Raw genomic sequence first — 20806 nt, 5'->3', positions numbered from 1 at the left:
TCTCTCTCTCTCTCTCTCTCTCTCTCTCTCTCTCTCTCTCTCTCTGTCTGCCTTTTTCCCTTTCCCTCCCTGTATTTCTCTCTATCTTTTCTCCTCACTATCTTTTTTTCCCGTTCTTTCTGTTCCTGCCGCTCTTCTACAGCCGTCCACTTTAGCGTCACTCGCTCTTAATCATTGTGATCGCATTACACTGATGAATCCCGAATACTCCACACCCTCTCCTCGAACGTTGAGAATGCATTCCCGTAAATTGAATCTTTTAAAAATGCCACGACGGTGACTCTGCAAAAAAAGGAAAGAATAAATGACAGGTCCAATCACTACTCGAGTGATCTTCTATTCTATCAAGAGAGCATCAGATCGTAGAATGTGGGGAATGTAGAATGAGACTTAAATATACGATTCTCAATTGATTATCTACAAGATTGGCGTTACTCGCCAGTTCAACACCCCGTTAAATCTTCAGTTGAATTGGAGAGAAGGAGAGAGAAAGATCTGCTTTAAAATATTTCTGCTGGCCTTAGCATCCCCAGCAAACCTCCGGCAAATCCACGTAATTGACCTCGTGACCTCGTGGTGCAGGTGATTCTCGACTCAGTTTAGTCACAATTTCCCGAACATTTTCACGAGAGAACAACGTTATCGCGCTTCGGGTCTTTGGTCGTGTCGCGACCTGTGACGAGTATATACATAGTACGCATCCCCTTTAATTATATATCTTAAATATCTCGACAATGCAGTTATTTTTCGGAGATACAAAATATCTCGTAAAATTACAAAGGGCCGTTCTCCTTTATCTGAAGCCAAATAAATAAACTTTGGTACCAATCGATAAAGAATGTTTCAATTGATAACCAATTGATTATCGATTTGAGTTGATAATAATAGAGATGAGATATGCGGCAAAACATTCTCCACAATGACTTTACGTACTCATATACTGAGTCATGCCGGCATATGCCCTTATAAGTGCGACATTTGCAACGCAGATTCAGATCAGCTTAATACTTTTGTACATAAAGAAAGGACACTTTTAAACAAATAAATGTATATATCCCCCAGCATTCAGGAAATTTCTCTCGCTTTCAAAATAACGGCGCACTCAAGAACTAAAACGAAATTCGCAACTTGGCATTGTACACGTGCGCTCATTCGCGCGGAACAGAATCTTTACGAAGCAGTCGATGCGCGCTCAGAAGCGTTTCGCAAATTTAACGCTCCCGTTCACCTCGGTTATCTCGCGACAAAAATCGCTCGCAAGCCCGCTTTCCTTCCTGTTTGGAGATTATCGCGCGTTGTATGTGAATTCCTCGTCGCCAGGGGGTGTGTGCGAACGCGGCACTTCGACGCAGCGTACGTGCGATGTTGGCGCGTATGCGACTCACCGCGCCATAATTACGACGTAGCTCCTAATGGGATTTTCGGTGGTCTCAGCGCGGCGAGAGCATTCCGGGACGAAGGCGAGCGCAACGATACGACTCTTGCCGTTAGCTGCGAGAGCGATCGCGATACGCGTCTAGTCGATTAACGCCGCAAACGGCCGTTGCGCGATCGCGTCCGTCTTCGCCTCCGCTGGGCTGTTATCTCGACAAATTGGATCACGTGAAACCGACAAAGGTAAATCGAATTCACGTTGCACGCGCGACGTATGACCTCGCGCGAGCCGTCGGCCGCTCGATTATCGCTGCTATACCCTGCCTCGTCCTCCAATGGACCCCTCGATCGATTCGATCGGGAGCCGACGGGGGCCTTCTTCGATGGTAATTAGAATGATGGGACGATATCGCGATTCACTCAGTTATTAAGCGTTGGCGTCCACGAGGCACATTTCCAAGCATTAATATCATCGCGAGCGACTGAATTCTCTCGTTTAAACTCAGCCCTCGCCCTCTTCCTTTTCGCGAGCTATCAGCTGTGCGGCGATTCCTGTACTCCGAAATTAATCTTATCCTTAATTAGCGTTAATATCGAAGTTTGGCGCCCGCCCTCGCGGAACGCGTGCAATCCGCGCGCGCGAAGGCCCCGGCGCGAACTTCGATAAAACTTCTCATTTATCGCGCTGCCGCCGGAATTATTGCAACTTTCTCGGGATATGAATAAAGAGTAATGCGGCATCGCCTTCAACCCCCGAGAATACCGTTCTTTCGCCTCTGTATGCGCGCCCGGCGTGAAATACGATTTCATATCCGTAAAATGCAACCCTCGGAACGCTTTAGAATGCGAACCATGTATGTATGCTGATTGAGAAAGACATTAAGCGACGTGAGCTTTAAGTTAGCAGTTCATTGCTCCATCGCATAAAGACGCAACAATATTCGCGTCTGAGAATCACACATAAAGATCACGTGTTCGAGCAAGCAGAAAATTATTTATCGGAATCGCGTTAACGATGCAATTGTTGTATTAAATCATGACAGTGTGTGATATATCGACGACTAATTATTAATTCGAATAATTGACAATAACCCGAATCGAAATTTTGATTCTACTTTGAGCTTTACTATTCCATCTATTTTGACACTCTGAAGCCTACATCTTTTGATTTTGTTTAACCTACCCGAGTCAAAATTTTGACTCTACTTTCAGTCTCTATTCTATTCAACACTTATTTTGACGCTAAAGAAAGTGAAAAGGGAAATTTCGGACATCATCAGAGTCAAAGTAGAAGTAAATTGTATCATTAGAATTAAACTTAGTTTGCTAACGAGGAAACAGTTTTTGTGGATTCAGCATTTCTATTCATTTGTTTTAAATTCGTTGGACTTGAGCAACATAATTTTATATCAAGTATCACGTGTTTTATTAAATTAAACCATATTCTTTGATAAAAAAAATACTATTATTTAAAGAGAGAATGATATTTCATTTCCAAATAATATATTGTTTTTTCTTTTATTTTGTTTCTTCTTTTATTTTTGTTTGTTGAAATAAATCATGTTACTTGATTGAAAACAATTATTATTTCAAACATTTCGTGTTTTTCATTCTGATTTATTGTTTGAACTAACCAATATGATGCTTAGTTAAAAATCCAAGAGCTATCGCAACGTTACTGGCTCGCTAATGTACATTCTGTCAATATCCGTTACATATTGATTGTTGTTGCGTTGTTCCCATCGATTATCTCTAGTATGAAGAAGCTTTTTGAACAATATAAGGATGTATTATAAGCATAATATATTAGAAATATGTCGTTAGAGCTTCATAAAAAATGTCAAATTTCATAAAATTATTTACACAAAATTATCTAAATTTTCTGGCAAAATGAAAAAATGAAGTGAAATAATTTTCTTTTTTAAACCAAACAATAAATTATTTGAGACAAGAATTACTTAAAAAACCACATAATCTATTTGCATTTGTTTAATAAATAAGTAATTGATTCATTTGGTCCAATAAACAAATTTTGTTGAGTTTAATAGAACGCATCAAATCCAAAGAAATCGTTCCCTCTGTGTAGTGACGTAATATTACGAAGTAACATTTGACGCAATCGCAGAATTTTACCAGGAGACGTGAACGTGAGATCGGTGCGAAATAGAAGGAATTAACGCGAACGTTCGTTCCCGCCGTGGCGACGATAATTAACTGTATAATTTGGGATAACGAATGATTTTGAAAAGCGCCAAATTATTCCCCGCGCTTTTTCTCGCGACGACATCAGTCAGGTGAAACGCGACTGCCGTCGCTGCGCTATTTCGCAAAACCCGGTAACCGTGACCGAGATTGAGCGGCAGATTGCGCGAATTAATTGTCGACCATTCGAGCGTAATTAGCGCTAATTGCGAACTTTTCCCGTATGTGCGCGCGCGCGAACGCGCGCAAACGCCCCGTCCGACGCTCACAATCGGAGAATGCAGTTGTAACTGCGAGTTTCTAGCGGAACTTCGGGGCTCCCCGACTTCGCCGTGGCGTAACTTTCCGAGGGCGAAGCGAAGAAGAAAAAGGACATAAAGGAGTTGGTAAAAGTAGCTCCGCGGGGGCAGGGGAGATAGCAGGGGTGAGGAGGGGAGGAAGACAGTGGACAGCAGAGAAGACAATCTCTGCTCATGAGATGAGCGGAGGTGGGAGTGCGCGTAGAGATAAAAGGTAAATACAGTTTCCGTGGGCTTCTTTGACGCGACTTACAGTAATTATATACGCACGGATATTTTTCATCGCGGGAACCCTTTCCCAAGAAACGATGCGCGTTATAAAAGCTGAGGGGGAGGCGGCAAATAAAGATTTAATAAATATTTACACCCAAGAGTCCGCTCGCGTGACTTTACGTTTCTCACGGGGGTGTTTCCTCGTCCCCTTCCCTCCCCTCCTTCCCGACCTCCAGGCAAGTGTCAAACATTGCGACTTACGTTGTCTCGGTTATTTCTATCTCTTCGCCGTCTGCTTCTTATCTGTTTCACCATCCATCGTAACTAAACTTCGTAGCTTCACGTTAAGACGTTAGAGATTTGTTTCTTCCTCTTTCGGAGAAAATACATTTGTAACGTAGAGACTGAGATATTTATGACTTATAATATTTATGAATTGTATGTTGTATTTATATGTGAATTGTATGTAGATTATTGAAGTACATATTGTTGAATTTTTACGAGAGGAGAAGCGAAACACGAGACAGCGACAGCGTCGATTGAGTGACACGAGATATGAGCGACGTTTACTTCGAATCATCGAACGTGCGCGCGGAAGTCCGGAACACCCCGTATACATTCGAGGGCATCCATAAATATATAATGCGCGCTCCGTACGGATGCGGGGCGCGCTAAAGCGGGAACCGGCGAGTCGCCTTATGAATTTCAATGAGACCGTATCGTCACGTGATAGGTGTAAGGGTTGTCTCGAGTCGGGACTTCGTGCTCGCTGTCAAACAGCCCTTAACCAAGCTGCCGCCCGCCAGTTTCCACCGCGGCGGCTACCTCACGCGCCGTGGAATGATCCGCGAGAGATATTGCGAGCCACGCACTGAAACGCTCGGCAATGTTCTTTGTGAGCTGCCAGTGGCGAGTATCGAAGGTACCGCGAGGAAATATCCGCCCCCGGTTGCGTGAACGAGTCTCCTCGACGACGTGGTAAATCGAACCCCCCGATCTTCCAATCAGGACTAATCTTCAGCACTAATCACAATTACAAGAAGTTTGACGTTGTCGATCGATCGCTTCGAGAAAATGCGGGCTCGCAAAAGTCAACAATCACAAAAATGTATCTATACGATCTAATCGAATTCTCTTACATTAACTTAGCTTCAAGAGCATTCCTCTAAAAGCAAAAGGAAAATATCGAAATATCCAGAAAAAGAACTCTGAAAAAGAAGATGCAGTTTCCTCTAATTCTATATTCTAGGCGGAAATTCTTACCAAGAGAATATCCCTCTCTCTTCTAAGTAAACTATTAATTAAGTTAACTATAAATCTATTAGATATTGTCCCAACTTTTTTGCCTTTTAAATCAAGAGGAACTTCCGTTTGAATAAAAAGATACTTGAAGCGAATTAAAAATGATAGGAGTAACAACTAGCCAGATAGATTTTTCATAATTTTCACAACGTGAGACATCGATTTTTTTTTTATTATATTTATATAAGTGTTATATGAACCATTCATAAGGGATGCGATCTTCACATATCGATTAATAAAATTGCTGCCAAATTTATGTGCACCTATTTGGTTGATTTAACCAATCAGATTCACATATGTGGATTCGTGTCGTTTAAGGAAAAAATTAAAAGAAAAGAAATCGACAAAAGGAAACGCAAAAATGTATAGACAACAAGGGCAAATATTATCATTACGCATATCGACACTACCGCATTTTACAGCTTCATATTGAAAGGAATACATTCGAAGGGATCAAAAATTCAAGAATTGAGCGGCTTGAGAAGAAAGGGGGTGAATAGACACGGGCGAAGAAAGTACTCCGGCTTTTCGGACCTCGCGTCGTTAATCATTCGTGCGAGGCTCGATAGGCGCATACATTATTCAGCAGCTTTTCGATGTCGGTTATGCATAGCCTTTGTCGATGTTCAAGCGGCCGCATTCGTCGGAAAACCCGTCGGGCTCGTGTGGAAAACTGGAGTGGGCTCGGTAACGCTCGCCGCAGAGTGGGTCTCCATTGCGGACCGCATATGGGACCCTCGGTGTAATTCATCCGCGATAATGTGGCTGGCGGTCATTTTATCGCGCACCGCGATCAAATTTTCAGGGAGCCCGTTCGGTAAACGCCTCTATACATGAACCATTTTTACGTGCATACGTAAACGGATTTAGATGGTTGGAAGTGAATGGTCGCAAAAAGACACAATGAAGTTGGGAGCTCACCAAGCCTCACTAAACTGTCAAAATTAAGAGTCGTTCTCCACCTTAAGGAGAAGAGAATTGAGCATGCTCGACTTCCTGAACGATTGCAAAGCGCCTTAGCGCCATCTGTGCTTTTTAATTCATGTATAAAATGTTCATCTTCATTTTTTTCGAAATATACTCCATGTGATCATTCTTACATAACGGCCAATTATTATTATTTATTATTCGTAACTATATGTTAATTATATTATTATTGTATAAGTCCATTGTGATAATAATTCTGAACTTGGACAATTCGGTAAATTCCCAACTTCATTATGTGTATATAGGCTTCAGAATATCAAAATAGGTGTTGAATAAAATAGTAAGGGTGAAAGTAGGATCAAAATTTCGATTTGGGTCAAGTTTTTGATTTTTTTGTCAGTCACATAAAAAAAGTATTAACATATACGTGTTAAATATTCAATTCAAGTGTTATTCAATATGAAGAGAGAGAGAGAGAGAGAGAGAGAGAGGGAGAGAGAGAGAGAGGGAGGGAGAGAGAGAGAGGGGGAGGGAGAGAGAGAAAGAGAGAGAGAGAGAGAGAGAGAGAGAGAGAGAGAAAGAAAGAGAGAAAATTCTCTTTACACTTTACAAATATATATATATATATATATTATGGAAATATTTTTATATATTCTTCTCTCTCGTATTATACTACATTTTGAAGATTAAGTTTCGAAAAATCAAAGCTTCGAAAAAATGCATACAATTATGCGTATAGATATTCGCTCAAACAAGATGTAATTCACGTTAATAAAACGTCAATTAATAATCTTCTCGCTAAGAAGCGACAATTAATGAATACTAATCCATCCACGATATGTGTATCTCTGCGAATTAATTTTCCACCTTGCATAATAAATAAATTACGAAAGTCGCAACAGCTGGCCCGATGTAGCGATGTTAAACGAATTTTGACCTTTCCCCTACTCGCACCGAATATTAAGCGCGCGTTAATATTTCAGGGCACCGCGCGTTTATTGAATTTAAATCGCGCTCTTCGCGCAATTTCCTTTACGTTACTCTCTCTCGCGCGCCGTCGTTTCTCGCACCGAAACCTGTTCTGAAAATCTATTTTCAGAAATTTTCCCTGAGCTGAAGTACACGTAATTCGAGTCCAACTTTTAATATATTATTATGGCTCCTATCTTTAAACACGAAAATAATTACTCAAAAACACGAAAGTAATTACTTATAATATCTAATAATTATATAACAGGTTCCTTTATAAATGAACTGATAAAGATAACCAGTAAAATTTCTTATAACTTTCTCTCTCTGAATATCTATGCAAAATAGATACAATTTGACACGATAATACAGTTTTAGAAATTAATTTAATATGAAATTTTTTAAAAATAATTTACGTAATATATTAACAATAAAAATTATTAAACAAATTAACAAATGTTAATATTTGGAAGTGAAGCCCAATTTATCTCGTGATATAAATTTTGCATTGAGATTAATCAACTTAACATTGTCAACTGCGACAAACAACATTCTATTTCAGAAATTTTGCACTATAGATTAAAACAAGACAAAAAATTAATAAATATGTGATAGCAAGAATATATATACAAACAGAATATAGAAACAGAATATATATATATAGCAAGAATATATATACAAACAGAATATAGAAACAATCAAGTACTTTTTATTACAGTAAAATTTAAATAAATGACAATTTTTTATATGGGATTATATTTTATAAGTTAGACTTATAAAAAATTTAATGCTCTTTAATTAAAAGAAAATTAGGTCGATATTTTCATTCGTTTTGAAGTTATGCCTGAAATATATTGTTTTAAGAAAAATGTATGTAAAATTTCAATATAATCTTGCGGATTGTTCTATTTACTTCAATCAAAAAAATTACCTCAAAATGTAAAATGTTCTAATTGTGTTTCTCAGTTTTAGCAGTAGCTCGCGTGTTTGCTACAACCCTTTTGTTGCGGAAATTGCGTCGATTTCCGCTTTTTTAGGCGATTTTTGCACCGTAAGTAGAACGTTTAGACGAATTGAGTTTTCGAACAGACGTAGTTAGTTGCGGGTTGCCGGTTTTTTTCTCACCACCGAAACGATTTCCGTGAAATTTTCTTACTTCTTTTATACACTTGGACGTTGGTACATTTTTCAATTCATATCTAGCGAGATTTTCGGTATTTCTGTCAAGAAAATCACAGCAATATCTCTTAGCGCGTTGTCGCAAATGCAGCGTCAACGAGCTGCTAAACGTGCAATATTTGTTACTCTGGCAACAAATTCTATGTTGTTTTATTCCCTAACAAATTACGCGCTACGGCGCGACTATATGCCGCCAGTCCTCAGACTGTCTACACATCAGTCCAAATTTTCTGCTCCCTTAAACTTAATTTTGTGGATTTTCCAACTTAGTAAACGAAAAATATGTCTTAAAAATGACACTATTCCAAAATGCAAAAAACTCAATTTCGAAATTTTTATTTTTATTTTTGCACTTTTATTGCGTAAAAGCATTTGTAATTCTGTATAACTCATATAATACTGGTCGTTTCTGTGAATTCCAACAACTCTTGTCTTATTCGCGTTTTCACATATTTTTCAAGAAAGATAAACATAAAAACTATTATCCTAGAAATATTCATTTGGCGTCAACCTCAATATCCGTCAAATGACAACGTAATTATATAAAGTCACAAGTGCATTTTCTTCTAAGTGAAACCAAAATTGACGAAAACAATTTGTTCTTCCTCAAGAGTTAAAATATCTCTGAATCGCTTGATCTTTTATTGCATGCTGGATCAGACAGAAACTCAATGACATGTCCAAATGGAATATCTTGCTTCAAAGAATAGTTTTTTGACAGCGTTCTTTCGATCGTAACATAGTCACGACACGACCGGACCAATAATTCTTCGGCTTTATTCCATCGCGAAGCTTATCTTCTGTTCTACGCGCGGTGTAGTGACTCAAATTCATGCAAAGGATTACGGTTTACCCTCGAAGCAGGACGAAACCACCCGTGGTCGGCCGTAGAACACGAGGAAACGACGTCTCGAGTGTCTGCCGTTGACACTCCTAGTCGTGGAAACTCCTGCGAGCCATCGCGATTTCCTCCGCAGAAGCGGCTGACTAATTTGCGTCCGTGCCACTTCGTCCTGCTGTCGATCTGCCGCGCTCGCGACTCTCTTTGCCTCATTCGACTCTCTCGACAACGGGAACTGGAATTTATGTCTCGCGCTATCGAATTTACGTCAACGCAGCGCTTACCGGCGACGCGAAAAATATTTAACGTCGTCATAAATATTCAGTTACATAATTAATATGATTAGTACACTCAGCGGGGAAAGACGCAACTGTTGCAAAATTCGCAAATCCGACTGACGTATCTTCTTATTCTTGGCTGAATCTTAAAGCTAATCAGCTCCACGAATTTTATAACGGTTACAAAGCAACTTTCTCTGCTGAACACAGCTATTGATTGGAAAAACATTGCACTGAGATTTACTAAAACTTTTTTCTTGTCACACTCATATAACTTATATACAACTAGCTTAAACTACCCGACGTTACTCGGATTATCACAAAATGTCAAGGGGATGAAAGGAAAGTTTTATAAGTTTAGTCTATATTTTTCACAGGACCCTAAAAAATAACTATGCAAAATTTGGTTCGGATCGGTCAAAAGGTTTAGAGGTTTACAGAGAATATACAGACACTTTGTTTTATATATATATAGACGTTGTGATATTATTGATCTAATGTAATGTAATAATATTTGTTTTAATATCATTTAATGTCATTTGATCTCTAAAAACTCGACATTACTCGATCTCACGAAGAAAAAAAAAATAGAAGAATTTATGTTAGAGAGTGGACTCTCAAGTTTTATGCTGAACCACACAGTCGGAAGGGTTTATTTAAGTTTTATATTTATATCCTATGATCTTCGCGCGGAAGGCAACGTTCCGTTGGGTTTTTTAGTATTTTTTTACAAAACTTAGAAAACTTTGAGACACCGGAGAAGTTTGAGAGAGACAGAGGGACCATTCTATCGTCGAGGAGCGAATTGTTTCAGAAAGCGAGCTCTCTGCGGATTCGAATCGGCTTCCGCCATCGATGGAGCGCGAACGAGTGTGCCACTTATCGACCAGATATAAGACGCGGAACCGACAAATATCCACGAGCCAGTCTTCGTATACGAGTATCATGAATCTCTCTCTCCTTTTCTCGCACTTACTCTCTCTCTCTCTCTCTCTCTCTCGCTCGCTCTCCTCCGTTGTTTCTTATTTCACAGCTGGTTATGCGCATTCATATCGCCATGGTGCGATTTATTTACGCCGATGGCGTAAACGCGCGGGTCACTGGGTCGCGAAATTCGCTAAAACTTCGCGCAGCACTGAGGCGAGCGTTCTCGCAGCTGCCGCATGAATTCGGTGACGGCAAAGCAATAAAGTGTAATGGCAACGTAATAACGATGTGGAGGCCGTGAGAGCGAAGAAAAGAGTACGCGAGTATCTCGTTGCGAGTTAAAGAGAAATATGTCAAGAGCGTCGGTGATGCGGACGGACATTTTGATAGAAACTCAGATATATATAATGCCATGCATATTTTTCGACATTTTCAACGAGCATTCAACGAGCATTATCGAACCATCGATTTATCTAACTTTACTCAAATGAATTCAATCTCTTTGATTGTAAAGTAAGCATAGATAATCCGGCACGCGGAACTCAATACTATGTGTTTTCAACAAGCGTAACTTGATACTCCACTTTGACTACTGTCATTGCTAAACTATGCGTTCATTTATATAAAGGTATTGCGCAATTATACATGAGTTTCACATACATTAATCCTAAAACTCCTCTCCTTTCCTGTTTGTTTTCATTAAGAGATATTAAATAGAGGAATGAGAAATAATTTTTATATATGTTTAAAGGGGATATCCCGTTATATGTATAATATTTATGCTTATATATTTAACGTATATTTTTATATATATTTCTGATATAATTATTATATATTTTATTATATATTGTATTTTAATATATATATATATATATATATATATATATATATATATATATATATTTCTATATTTTAATATTTTATTATATATTTTAACATTTTGTACATATTATTTTAGTATACATATGTTCGAACGTATTTTAAAAATTATCTTTTGCAATTCCTGTATTTAGTGCCTTTTGATGATGATAAACAAGGCAGGGAATAATTATCTTTCTGTTATCACATTCCGTTGTCACACTCATGGTATAATTACACAATAATTTCAAATAATTTAATGACACAAAACGTAAAGTATCTCATACAGACAAGTTTGTATTAAAATACTGATATACATTTTTCTTTTTTTTTTAATATTATTTTTTATATTATTTTCTTTTTATTATATTATTTTTTACAAATACGAATACACGCGTCTGTCTTATGCATACTGCATATACAAACCACGAGTAAAATCCATACAATTAATCAAAATGTCAAAATTGATTGGGAAGACGTGATCGCCCGAAATATTGAAATTTAAATTTCAGAAGTGCATTCCAGATTCGCCGCGTCAACTATGCTATTAAATTCGGAGTGTACCAATTCAGGCGCGGCTGTTTTGTGTTCGATGTAGAATACAATATGGAGAAATTTCTCGGCAACGCGAGAGCAACGTGGCCGATCGATTCCGAGTTGACAGGGTCACGGGTGATCTCTCTTGTGGCATTCGCGAAGTTCGCGCCACCGATGTAATAAAGTTCAGTGGAAAAAGAAGGTCCCGCGGCTTCGCGCTTACGGCTTAATTTATGTATGAGATCATCGTAGAGCTTGCCGACATTCGCCAGACCATGGGTTCACGGAGATTTTTTACGCGCGCTAACTTCTGGTATACCGCCTGATACCAAATGGAGCAATTACGTTTTCCGTTCTCTATTCCGTCGCGGAATATCGACCCCCGCAATAGATCGACCCATAAATTTCGATGAGTACTTCAATCTCGGTGTGTTGCATAACTACAAATTACACGGTCGCCACGCACGCTACTATGCCCCTTCTTTGTAAACTGTTTTACGGTGTGAAATGAAATAAGCGAGTAAAATAAGCGAGTCTCACATGTAAAATTCATAGCGAGTTTCAAATATAAAATTTATCGCCGCTCTGAAATCGATATGTGCGCGCGACCCGCTCTCTGTTAAAATATAAAATATAATAAGACATGAAAAGTCTAATTTTCGACGCGATAACGATATTATTCCGCGACATCGTCTGTATGGAGTGACGGAGGAAAATGAAAAAGGAAAGGAGTCAAACAAAATCACGCGACGCGGAATGAAACGTGACTCACGTTCTCGTTCTTACGTGGACCTTTGCACCCTTTGATGCATCTCCTCTTCCCTCCTTCCTTCGCCTTCCTCTTTCCGGTCCTCCTGGTCGCCCTCATCCCGTCTCTTCAGTTCCAGCTTTACCATCCGCTCGGCTTTTGCCTCCTTTGACCTCTAATTCGACGCGGAGGATTCACCGTAGCGTATGTGCCATTAACCCAAATAATTTTAAGCTCAAGAGTCTCCACGTCGAATTTCCCTTTACGTACTTTTCCCCTTACGTTCGTTCGTATTATATATATTTTTTTTTCTTTCTTTTTTCTCTTTTTTATGCTCGTCGAGAGTGACCAGTCTCGCATTAGCCCGACAAAAAAACTTAAGCCGAAGCCGGTTCAACATCAACATGCGCTGAAAAATCTAGGAAAAATCTAGGAAAATAAAAAGACGGATAAATAAATTACATGCAATTGTATGTTATTGTTATAGGTACTGTTATTATTTCTCACATAAAGATTTGAGAAATTTCTATGCAAATCGATGAATATTTCAGACTTTCTAATAGTCAAGTCAAAATTTTAGCCCTATTTTCAACCTCGACTTTCTAACATCTGTATATTCTGACGGATCAGAGTACGCTTAATATACATGGAAACTGAGGATTCTTATTTAGCGCTTCTAAACTAGTAAACGCACAAAATGCCACTTGTAGTTTTTAAAGAGGACCTCTTGGCAAAGTTTATGGATTAAATAGAATCAAAAGAGATCGATATAGATCTCGGAGTCTCAAAGTAGTCATTAACCCTTCAAGGCCCTTAATATAAAACTCATATAGTTGTCACCTATATAGTTTCCATCACCATATCTTCTTCTCTGAGAATAGATAGTTATATTCTTCGTCACACAGCGATTTTCCCGCGAAAAAAAACCGATATGACGATCGTGTGCAGAGCAGAATCGTTAACATTCGAAATTGTGTGGAGTTTTCCATGAAATAAAAGTAAACAAATTTTACTTTCTCGCTCTTGTGTCGATGTCATCTTAATATACAAGATTGGTACTTTAATATTCATTTACTATGAATTTCAGATTTACCAAATTCTGCAGCTGGGACGGTGTGTTATCAATTTTAGTACAATTGTATCAGATTCGTTACAATCAGATGATTTATTACAGCCTCTTTGACCTCTTGCAGCCAGCATATCTCTTTTTTTTTTTATACACGAGACTACACATCTGTGATTATATTCGTAACCAATCTGGTATATTGTGGTTCGATATTTGATACAATTTTTTTCTGGCAACACTGAGCTGTGAGGCACACGTGCAAACATAAAGATGTATATAATTATTAATTTGGAAAATCGTACTTCACGATAGTCAACTTTATTCGAATTACAAAACTTTATATATATATATATATATATATATATATATATTCGTAGCGTCTTTTAAAATTATTTTATGAGAAAAAAATATTTTGCTCGGACGATCCTTGGGATTTAAGGTTCCTGTATCTTCGCTGCAACCTCTCATCTTGATTAATGACATCAGAAGCAAGAGAACGTATGCCCAAAATTCTTGCGGCATATGTCAAAATGAAAAATTATATTCATAAAGTGACACATATGATCGATTGAGCATATTTGCAAAATATTCCGAAAACTCTCCTTTTACTTCAGCCATCAACAAATAGCTGTAAACTTAACGTGATAAAATCATGAGGAAAGGTAGACTAAAAAGAAAACTTGCGTGTCACGTTAATTTTATGGTTACTTATTGATTATTAGAATAAAGGAAAATTATCGGAATATTTTACAAATGTACTTCCAAGCATCCCAAGGATCATTTTACGGACATATCTTTCTATATCAACGTATTTCAGCAGCCTAAGAATCTTAGACATGCGTTTTCTCACTTTTAACATCACTAATCGAGAGTTTATCGATCAGGAATCTTAAAGGGTCAAATAGAATATTGAGGTCAAAGATAAGATCAAAATTTCGACCCACTCATGAAGTAGACGTAATTAGAGCATTCTAAGTTCTATCTTTAGAGGAGTTCTATCTTTATTCTTGTTCTATCTTTTCTCACTAATCTCTCCACAAAATCGACACACAACGGAATCGAGCATAATCCCGCGTCGTCGTCAGCTAGAATAAATTCAATCATCTCGCTGCATCATCATCGAATACAACGAACTACGTCGTCAGCAGTTACTTCGAGACGGATTATCGGTGCGCGCGGGGAAAGTCCGTTAAGTGTTCCCGTGTAAACGCTCGAGTTCGAAAGTCAATTGGTTGGATCTCACATAAAGTTTCTCTACGTTCCATTCAACGAGGAAAGGGAAGGAAAGAGTCGAGTGAGTTCTCCCGTCTCTCGATCGCTCGCCGGATATGGCGCGCGCGGTGTAACCGCGATCGATTTTCCGAAGCTAACGAAAGATCCACGACGAATGGAAGGAAGCGTTGCTGCGACTTGCTCGCCGCAGCAACGACGAGAGTTTGCCGATGTTATCTGCAATCTGTTGTCGGAATGTGTGCGCAACTGTTTAAATTAGAAACCCGTGAGAAAAAATAAGATTGAAGTGACAATCACGATAAATTCACCATAGAGAAACGATCGCTCTTACGAACGCGCGTTTTTTGTGGACAGATTTCTTCTTTCTGTGATGACCAAAATTAGCGTTCGTTTTGCTAGAAATGTTTGAACGGACCAATATCCCCAAGTAGAAATTTTGATCCTCCTTTCGATCTCAATAATCCATTTAACGTCCACTTTGATCCTCTAAAGTCAATACCAACCCCTTTTGATTCTATTCAACCTACAGCTTTACCAAGAGGTCCTCTTTAGTACCTATAAGTGGCATTTGGTGCGTTTTCTACCATTTAGAGGTGCTTCAATTTCTATGTATATTAAATATACACTGATCTCCTTTCTAAATGCAGTTATGTTAAAAGTAATAAAATATGTTGTTCAGGTCGAAAGTACACTAAGAGAAAAAATGGTTAACTAAAATTGTAATTATTTAATAATATTTTTTGGCTGTTCTAACACGAAAATAATAGTAGTAACATGTATATAAAGTTGTTATTATTATAATGGAATTGAATTAAAAAAAATTATTACTGTAATTAATTGTAATAACAATTTGTTTCTTTGATAAAATAGCCTTAGGTTATTTCTCTGTTAAGTCAAATAAAATAAATATTAAATTCATAATATTGAAAATATCAAAATTTTCATTTTAGAAAATATTTATTGAACGTGAGATTTAAAATACTGAATTCCTGCGATGTGGAAGATACAGTTATTACATAAATGTAGTAAATAATTTATCTAGCGTTTCAATAATTATTGCGATTACATACTATCGTGTTTGTAGCTCGTTGAAGCCAAAGCTAGGATCTATCCCGTGGTTTGTACTAGTCCAATATTGTATTTTATAATGGCCCATAGCCCGCGTATCTCAACCAGTAACGCGACAAGATTATCTGCCGACTCTTGGCCGCCGATATTGGGCCCGTTAATCAACATCGGCAGTTTCAATGTGGGTTATTACCGTGATTATAACCCAAAACGGCAAGCTCCATTAGATTACTATTTATTTATTTTTTTATTTGCTTTTTTTCCAAACTCCAATAATGCAAGATATTCAATATGGGAAATATCCGAAATATCGCTTTCCAATTCTAATCTAAAAAGCAATACACTCCGATCTCGAACATTTCGAATCGTCTATATTCCAAAAGCGAATCTCTAATGATCAAATAGGACGTTGTTTAAATATTACTGATTTATATATATTGGGGCTTCAGTTAAGTATAGAGTTACGCGGATATAGCCTCGCGAATATAAAATATTCAAATCGTGTACACTGTTGTATATAATACATGCAGTTCCATTATTGCTATATTATCATTACATTATCACTACATTATCACTACATTATGTGTTTCATTATTACAAAATAACTTCTACTTTTAATTTGATAGTCACGTTTATATTTTATTATAATTTTAACAAAGTTATCAGATATTTCTCCGATACTTTAATTAGAAATTACTTGAAAGCCGTTTCAAGCTCACGGGAAGTTATTATAATATCTATAATATTCTAGTTATTATAGAATTTATAATACACGCCGTTCTCTCACACGATGTAGGTAGCCGTAAACGCGAATCTGATACTTCATGATCACCTGCTCGTTACATCACACGCACAAGTAAAAATCGGCAGGTTTATAAAGCGTCATTGCCCGCTCCCTCCCCCCTCCCCCTCCCCACCCATTCTGTGCTGCATTAGCATACTTTGCGAGAGTGGCAATCGTTAATTATGCACGTATTAAAATATCGATATATGTATCGCATCGTTAATGTCTTCCAATTACCGCGGATTATTGGAACACAGAAGCGCGCGTGCTTGCGCGCGCAAAAATATTGCGGAATATCGGAAGTACGGCGGCTCGGGGAATATCGGGGTTTGCGTATTTTAATATTTATTGACGGCTATTGGGGTGGGCCCCAGATGTAGGTCAATGCGCTTGGCAAAACGCCGATATTTGATAGGGAATCATTAATCCTTCGCGCAAGAGATTTACGCGGCCGAAGGCGAGCCGGGAATTCATCGAGATTAATTAATAATATTTGTAAAGCAGTCGTCACACATGATTACAATGCGCCACAATGGCCCCATTAATGCGCTCGCAAATCCCCGCGTAGGCGCGCGGCACCAGTTCCTCGTCCGCCTCATTCATGTGGTTAATGTCCTGATGCGCACGTCCCACTTTTCATCGGCCGTACACGTTACATCGCGTAACTTAAATTTACATTATATTACGTAAAAGCATGTTCGATGTGTGCAACAGTTTTTATTACTTTCCATAGCTGAGGTTAAAACATATTAATACTCATCCAGTCCGCCCTCAACCTTTTCCCTACATTTCTGCCTGGCTCTAATTTATATTTGTGTCATCATTTTAAATGAAAATGAGACTTTTGGGAGAGAAGAGATGTAGTTATAGCTACTTGCTGTTGTGTGTAATTATCTATCGTTATTTCGTTTGTTATTGATCTTTTATTATATACTATATTTTATTATATACTATATTGATCTTTTATTATATACTACTACATATCTTGATATAATTTAATAAGCTTAAGCAGTAATATAAAAGCCTGTAATTGGTTTTTGCATTGATTTATTTTCTCAATCTTGTTATATATCCAAAGACTTCTATTATTTCAATCAGAAAATTTTGTAGATACTCATATAAGGTCAACTCTTTTCGAAAGTTAATGACCTTGACATCAAGCTTAATATCAAGCCCTGAGTAACGTGCAAAAGATTTTAATCTTCGTTAATTGTTCATTGAGAAGTTATTAATAAAATAGTTCCATAGAAAACCTAGTCCTACGACGTTCAGTTATAAATTCACATAAAAAAAATGGGCTAAGCCCATCAAGCATCTAACTTAGTCTAATCCAATCTAATCATTTTGATATTGGCATACGTTATCAAGAAATATATATACTTTTCCAATAACGTATATATTTGCTTACAAGTAAACCTACTCAAAGGTTACACTCCGATTTCTTTCTAATTTGACACAAATGTAGAAGTACAAAAAATATTTAGGTCATATTTGGTTCACTTTGAGTTTCGCAGGCAGTTTATAGCTTTTTAATGTTCTCATTCTTATCATCAAGTACAACAAAAATGCGCAAGAAATAAAATTGAATACAAGATATAGTTAAATAATTTTAACAAAATCGGCATAGCTGAGACACGAACTACTCTAAATTTCTTTAGCTGAGATTCCAACCGAAATATTTTAAATTTGTGCTAAATTAGACAAAAATGTTTCAAATCTCGGCCAAACCAAAAGAGAGAGAAAGAGAAATCCGGCAATTTTAATTAAAATTTTAACAAAATCGGCATAGCTGAGACACGAATCATTCTAAATTTCTTTAGCCAAAATTCTAACCGAAATATTTCAAATCTGTGCTAAATTAATAATGGTTAATTAAAATGGTTCGAATCTTGGCCAAAACAAAAAATTATTTGTATGAATAATTTTTTTCTAACTTTTTACATGTTTTGTTTAAACATTTTATTATTTATACAAATAATTTTACACAGTTGACCTCATATTCATAATCAGCAAACCAAAAACGCCTTGCATTCAATTTTATTTTTTGCTTCGTTATCTGCTCGTTACCCTTTCGTCGAGCGGATATCGCCCTCGCCCATTTCCGCGTCCACGCGAGATGTCCGACATGGGTTCTATTTATTTTTCCCCGACGACATCGCCCTTCGTTTCCGGAAAATACGTTCCCGACGTGGGTGGTACGAGAGGTACTTTAATTATATTCGCCATCAAGATCGAGCAATACTTTACTCACGCCCTGCTCGAATAATTGCCCATCGGTCGCTTCCTCGAATGTGTGTCTCTCACACTCCCCCCCCCTCTCTCTCTCTCTCTCTCTCTCTCTCTCTTTGTTGTACTTGTTGATGACAGGAGTGAGAACATTAAAAAGCTATAAACTGCCTGTGAAACTCAAAGTGGGCCAAAATGAAAAAATGTGACCTAAATATTTTTTGTACTTCTACATTTGTGCCAAATTAAAAAGAAATCGGAGTGTACTTTTTGGGCAGGTTTAGTAATGTATACTAATATTAAAGTAATACTAGTTAGGTTAGATTTTTTAGGTAGGGATCAAAGTTAGCTTTGAAATCAGGTTAGATGCGAGGTAGAGGCCTTAGTCTACTTGTAAACTTTTTAGATGTATTTGGTGTCGAAAAAGTATGTTCTATTTATGAAACTTCTTTTGCTAATAATTTGTTAATACACAATGGATTAAGCTTTTTGAATGTTACTCAAGATTATGATCTTGACAATATACATTAAGATCATTAACTTTTGAAGTGATTGATCTTACATGAATATTTATCGAAAATTTTCCACAATATTTCATCTTCAATCTGTTGGTCAATCAGAAAGCTCATTTCGTGATTTTCAAACTTTATTTATTCAATGAAAACAAATGATTCATTAATTAAGTAATCGTTTATTCTAATTTATGTTTTTTACCCACATTTCGGCAGCGGAACATTATTAGCGTGGTATTACCATAAAAGATCGAATCAAACTTTTTGACTGGCGTAGCACCTCTATATCTGTAGGATAAAAGATCAAACTAGTCTCCCCGTATTCACAATTCCTATAATTCATTACGTTGTTACAGGGATGCCTGCCACGAGTCTTGGACGCAGCTGCGACTGTCGCCGATGTTCGGCTGCATATGCCCGAACAATAGTAACAGACGGCGTTGCGACAAGATCTTCAGTGCAGTGAACCACAACCCCTGCGTTGGTGAGTCCAATTATGATACGCGACTCGTGAAGTTATGTCTTTCTTTCTCTCTCTATCTCTATCCGTGTGTTCGTACGTACTTCTATCGTGCACGCAATTACATGATGTGACGTGTCAAATTCGTGCCGGTCTCCCGTCACCTGTCGCACGCGTTGTAATTTCATTGTAAAAACAAGAACTTCATTCGTGCTTTCTCGAGAAGTACAAACTAAACGCCCACGTTACTTCCTCGAGGTGAATTTTTTGCGAGTAGCACGAAACAACCACGCCATGGCGGATCGCGAATTCACTATTGAGTTCAGCTATTGGAATTAAATGCATTCACGAGTGTGAAGGGGCGAACAAACAATTCGTCGCTCGTCGATAAATTTTTATAAATGTGATTGGACGATAAATCCACGTTACGGATCCATGTAAATACGTGCACGGGATATCGTTTGACGAGTTTTATCGTGAGTTGAGATTCAAGCAGGCTCTCTGTTGTGACATGAATGAACGAGTACAGTTATACTAGCACCTTGTGAAAGGCGACTGTCGGTGTTGTAAAAGTAATTTTGGATATCTATGAGGAGACTTTTTTCTATCTACGTTGAGTATATCTACGTTGAGTTTACGGAGTTAACCCTTTGCGTGTCTGTTTCTCTGTGTGTGCGTGTGTACATATCTATATATATCTTGTACAGAGTTCTCATTTGGTTCTTATCTGTCGATGTATGTGTGCATTGGAGCGCACTCTCGTAGATCCTGGATCGCGGCGTTAATGACTCGCGATGAACTAA

The 20806-nt window shown here is 37.8% G+C and overlaps 1 protein-coding gene across 3 annotated transcripts in view; it reads left to right on the top strand.

Annotated features, from left to right (window-relative positions):
• Positions 1–20806, top strand: part of LOC116841223 — a 515039-nt gene that overhangs the window by 381090 nt on the left and 113143 nt on the right. For all 3 annotated transcript variants that reach the window (XM_032808907.1, XM_032808910.1, XM_032808909.1), the window contains exon 5: positions 19900–20027. In XM_032808907.1, coding sequence (XP_032664798.1) covers positions 19900–20027 — 128 coding nt within the window. The remainder of the gene's footprint in view (positions 1–19899; positions 20028–20806) is intronic.

Source organism: Odontomachus brunneus, unplaced genomic scaffold, assembly GCF_010583005.1.
Source record: "Odontomachus brunneus isolate Ranch 3 - 2012 unplaced genomic scaffold, Obru_v1 Obru_scaffold_014, whole genome shotgun sequence".
Classification (NCBI taxonomy): Eukaryota; Metazoa; Arthropoda; class Insecta; order Hymenoptera; family Formicidae; genus Odontomachus; species Odontomachus brunneus.
This window is presented reverse-complemented; position numbering and strand designations above follow the sequence as displayed.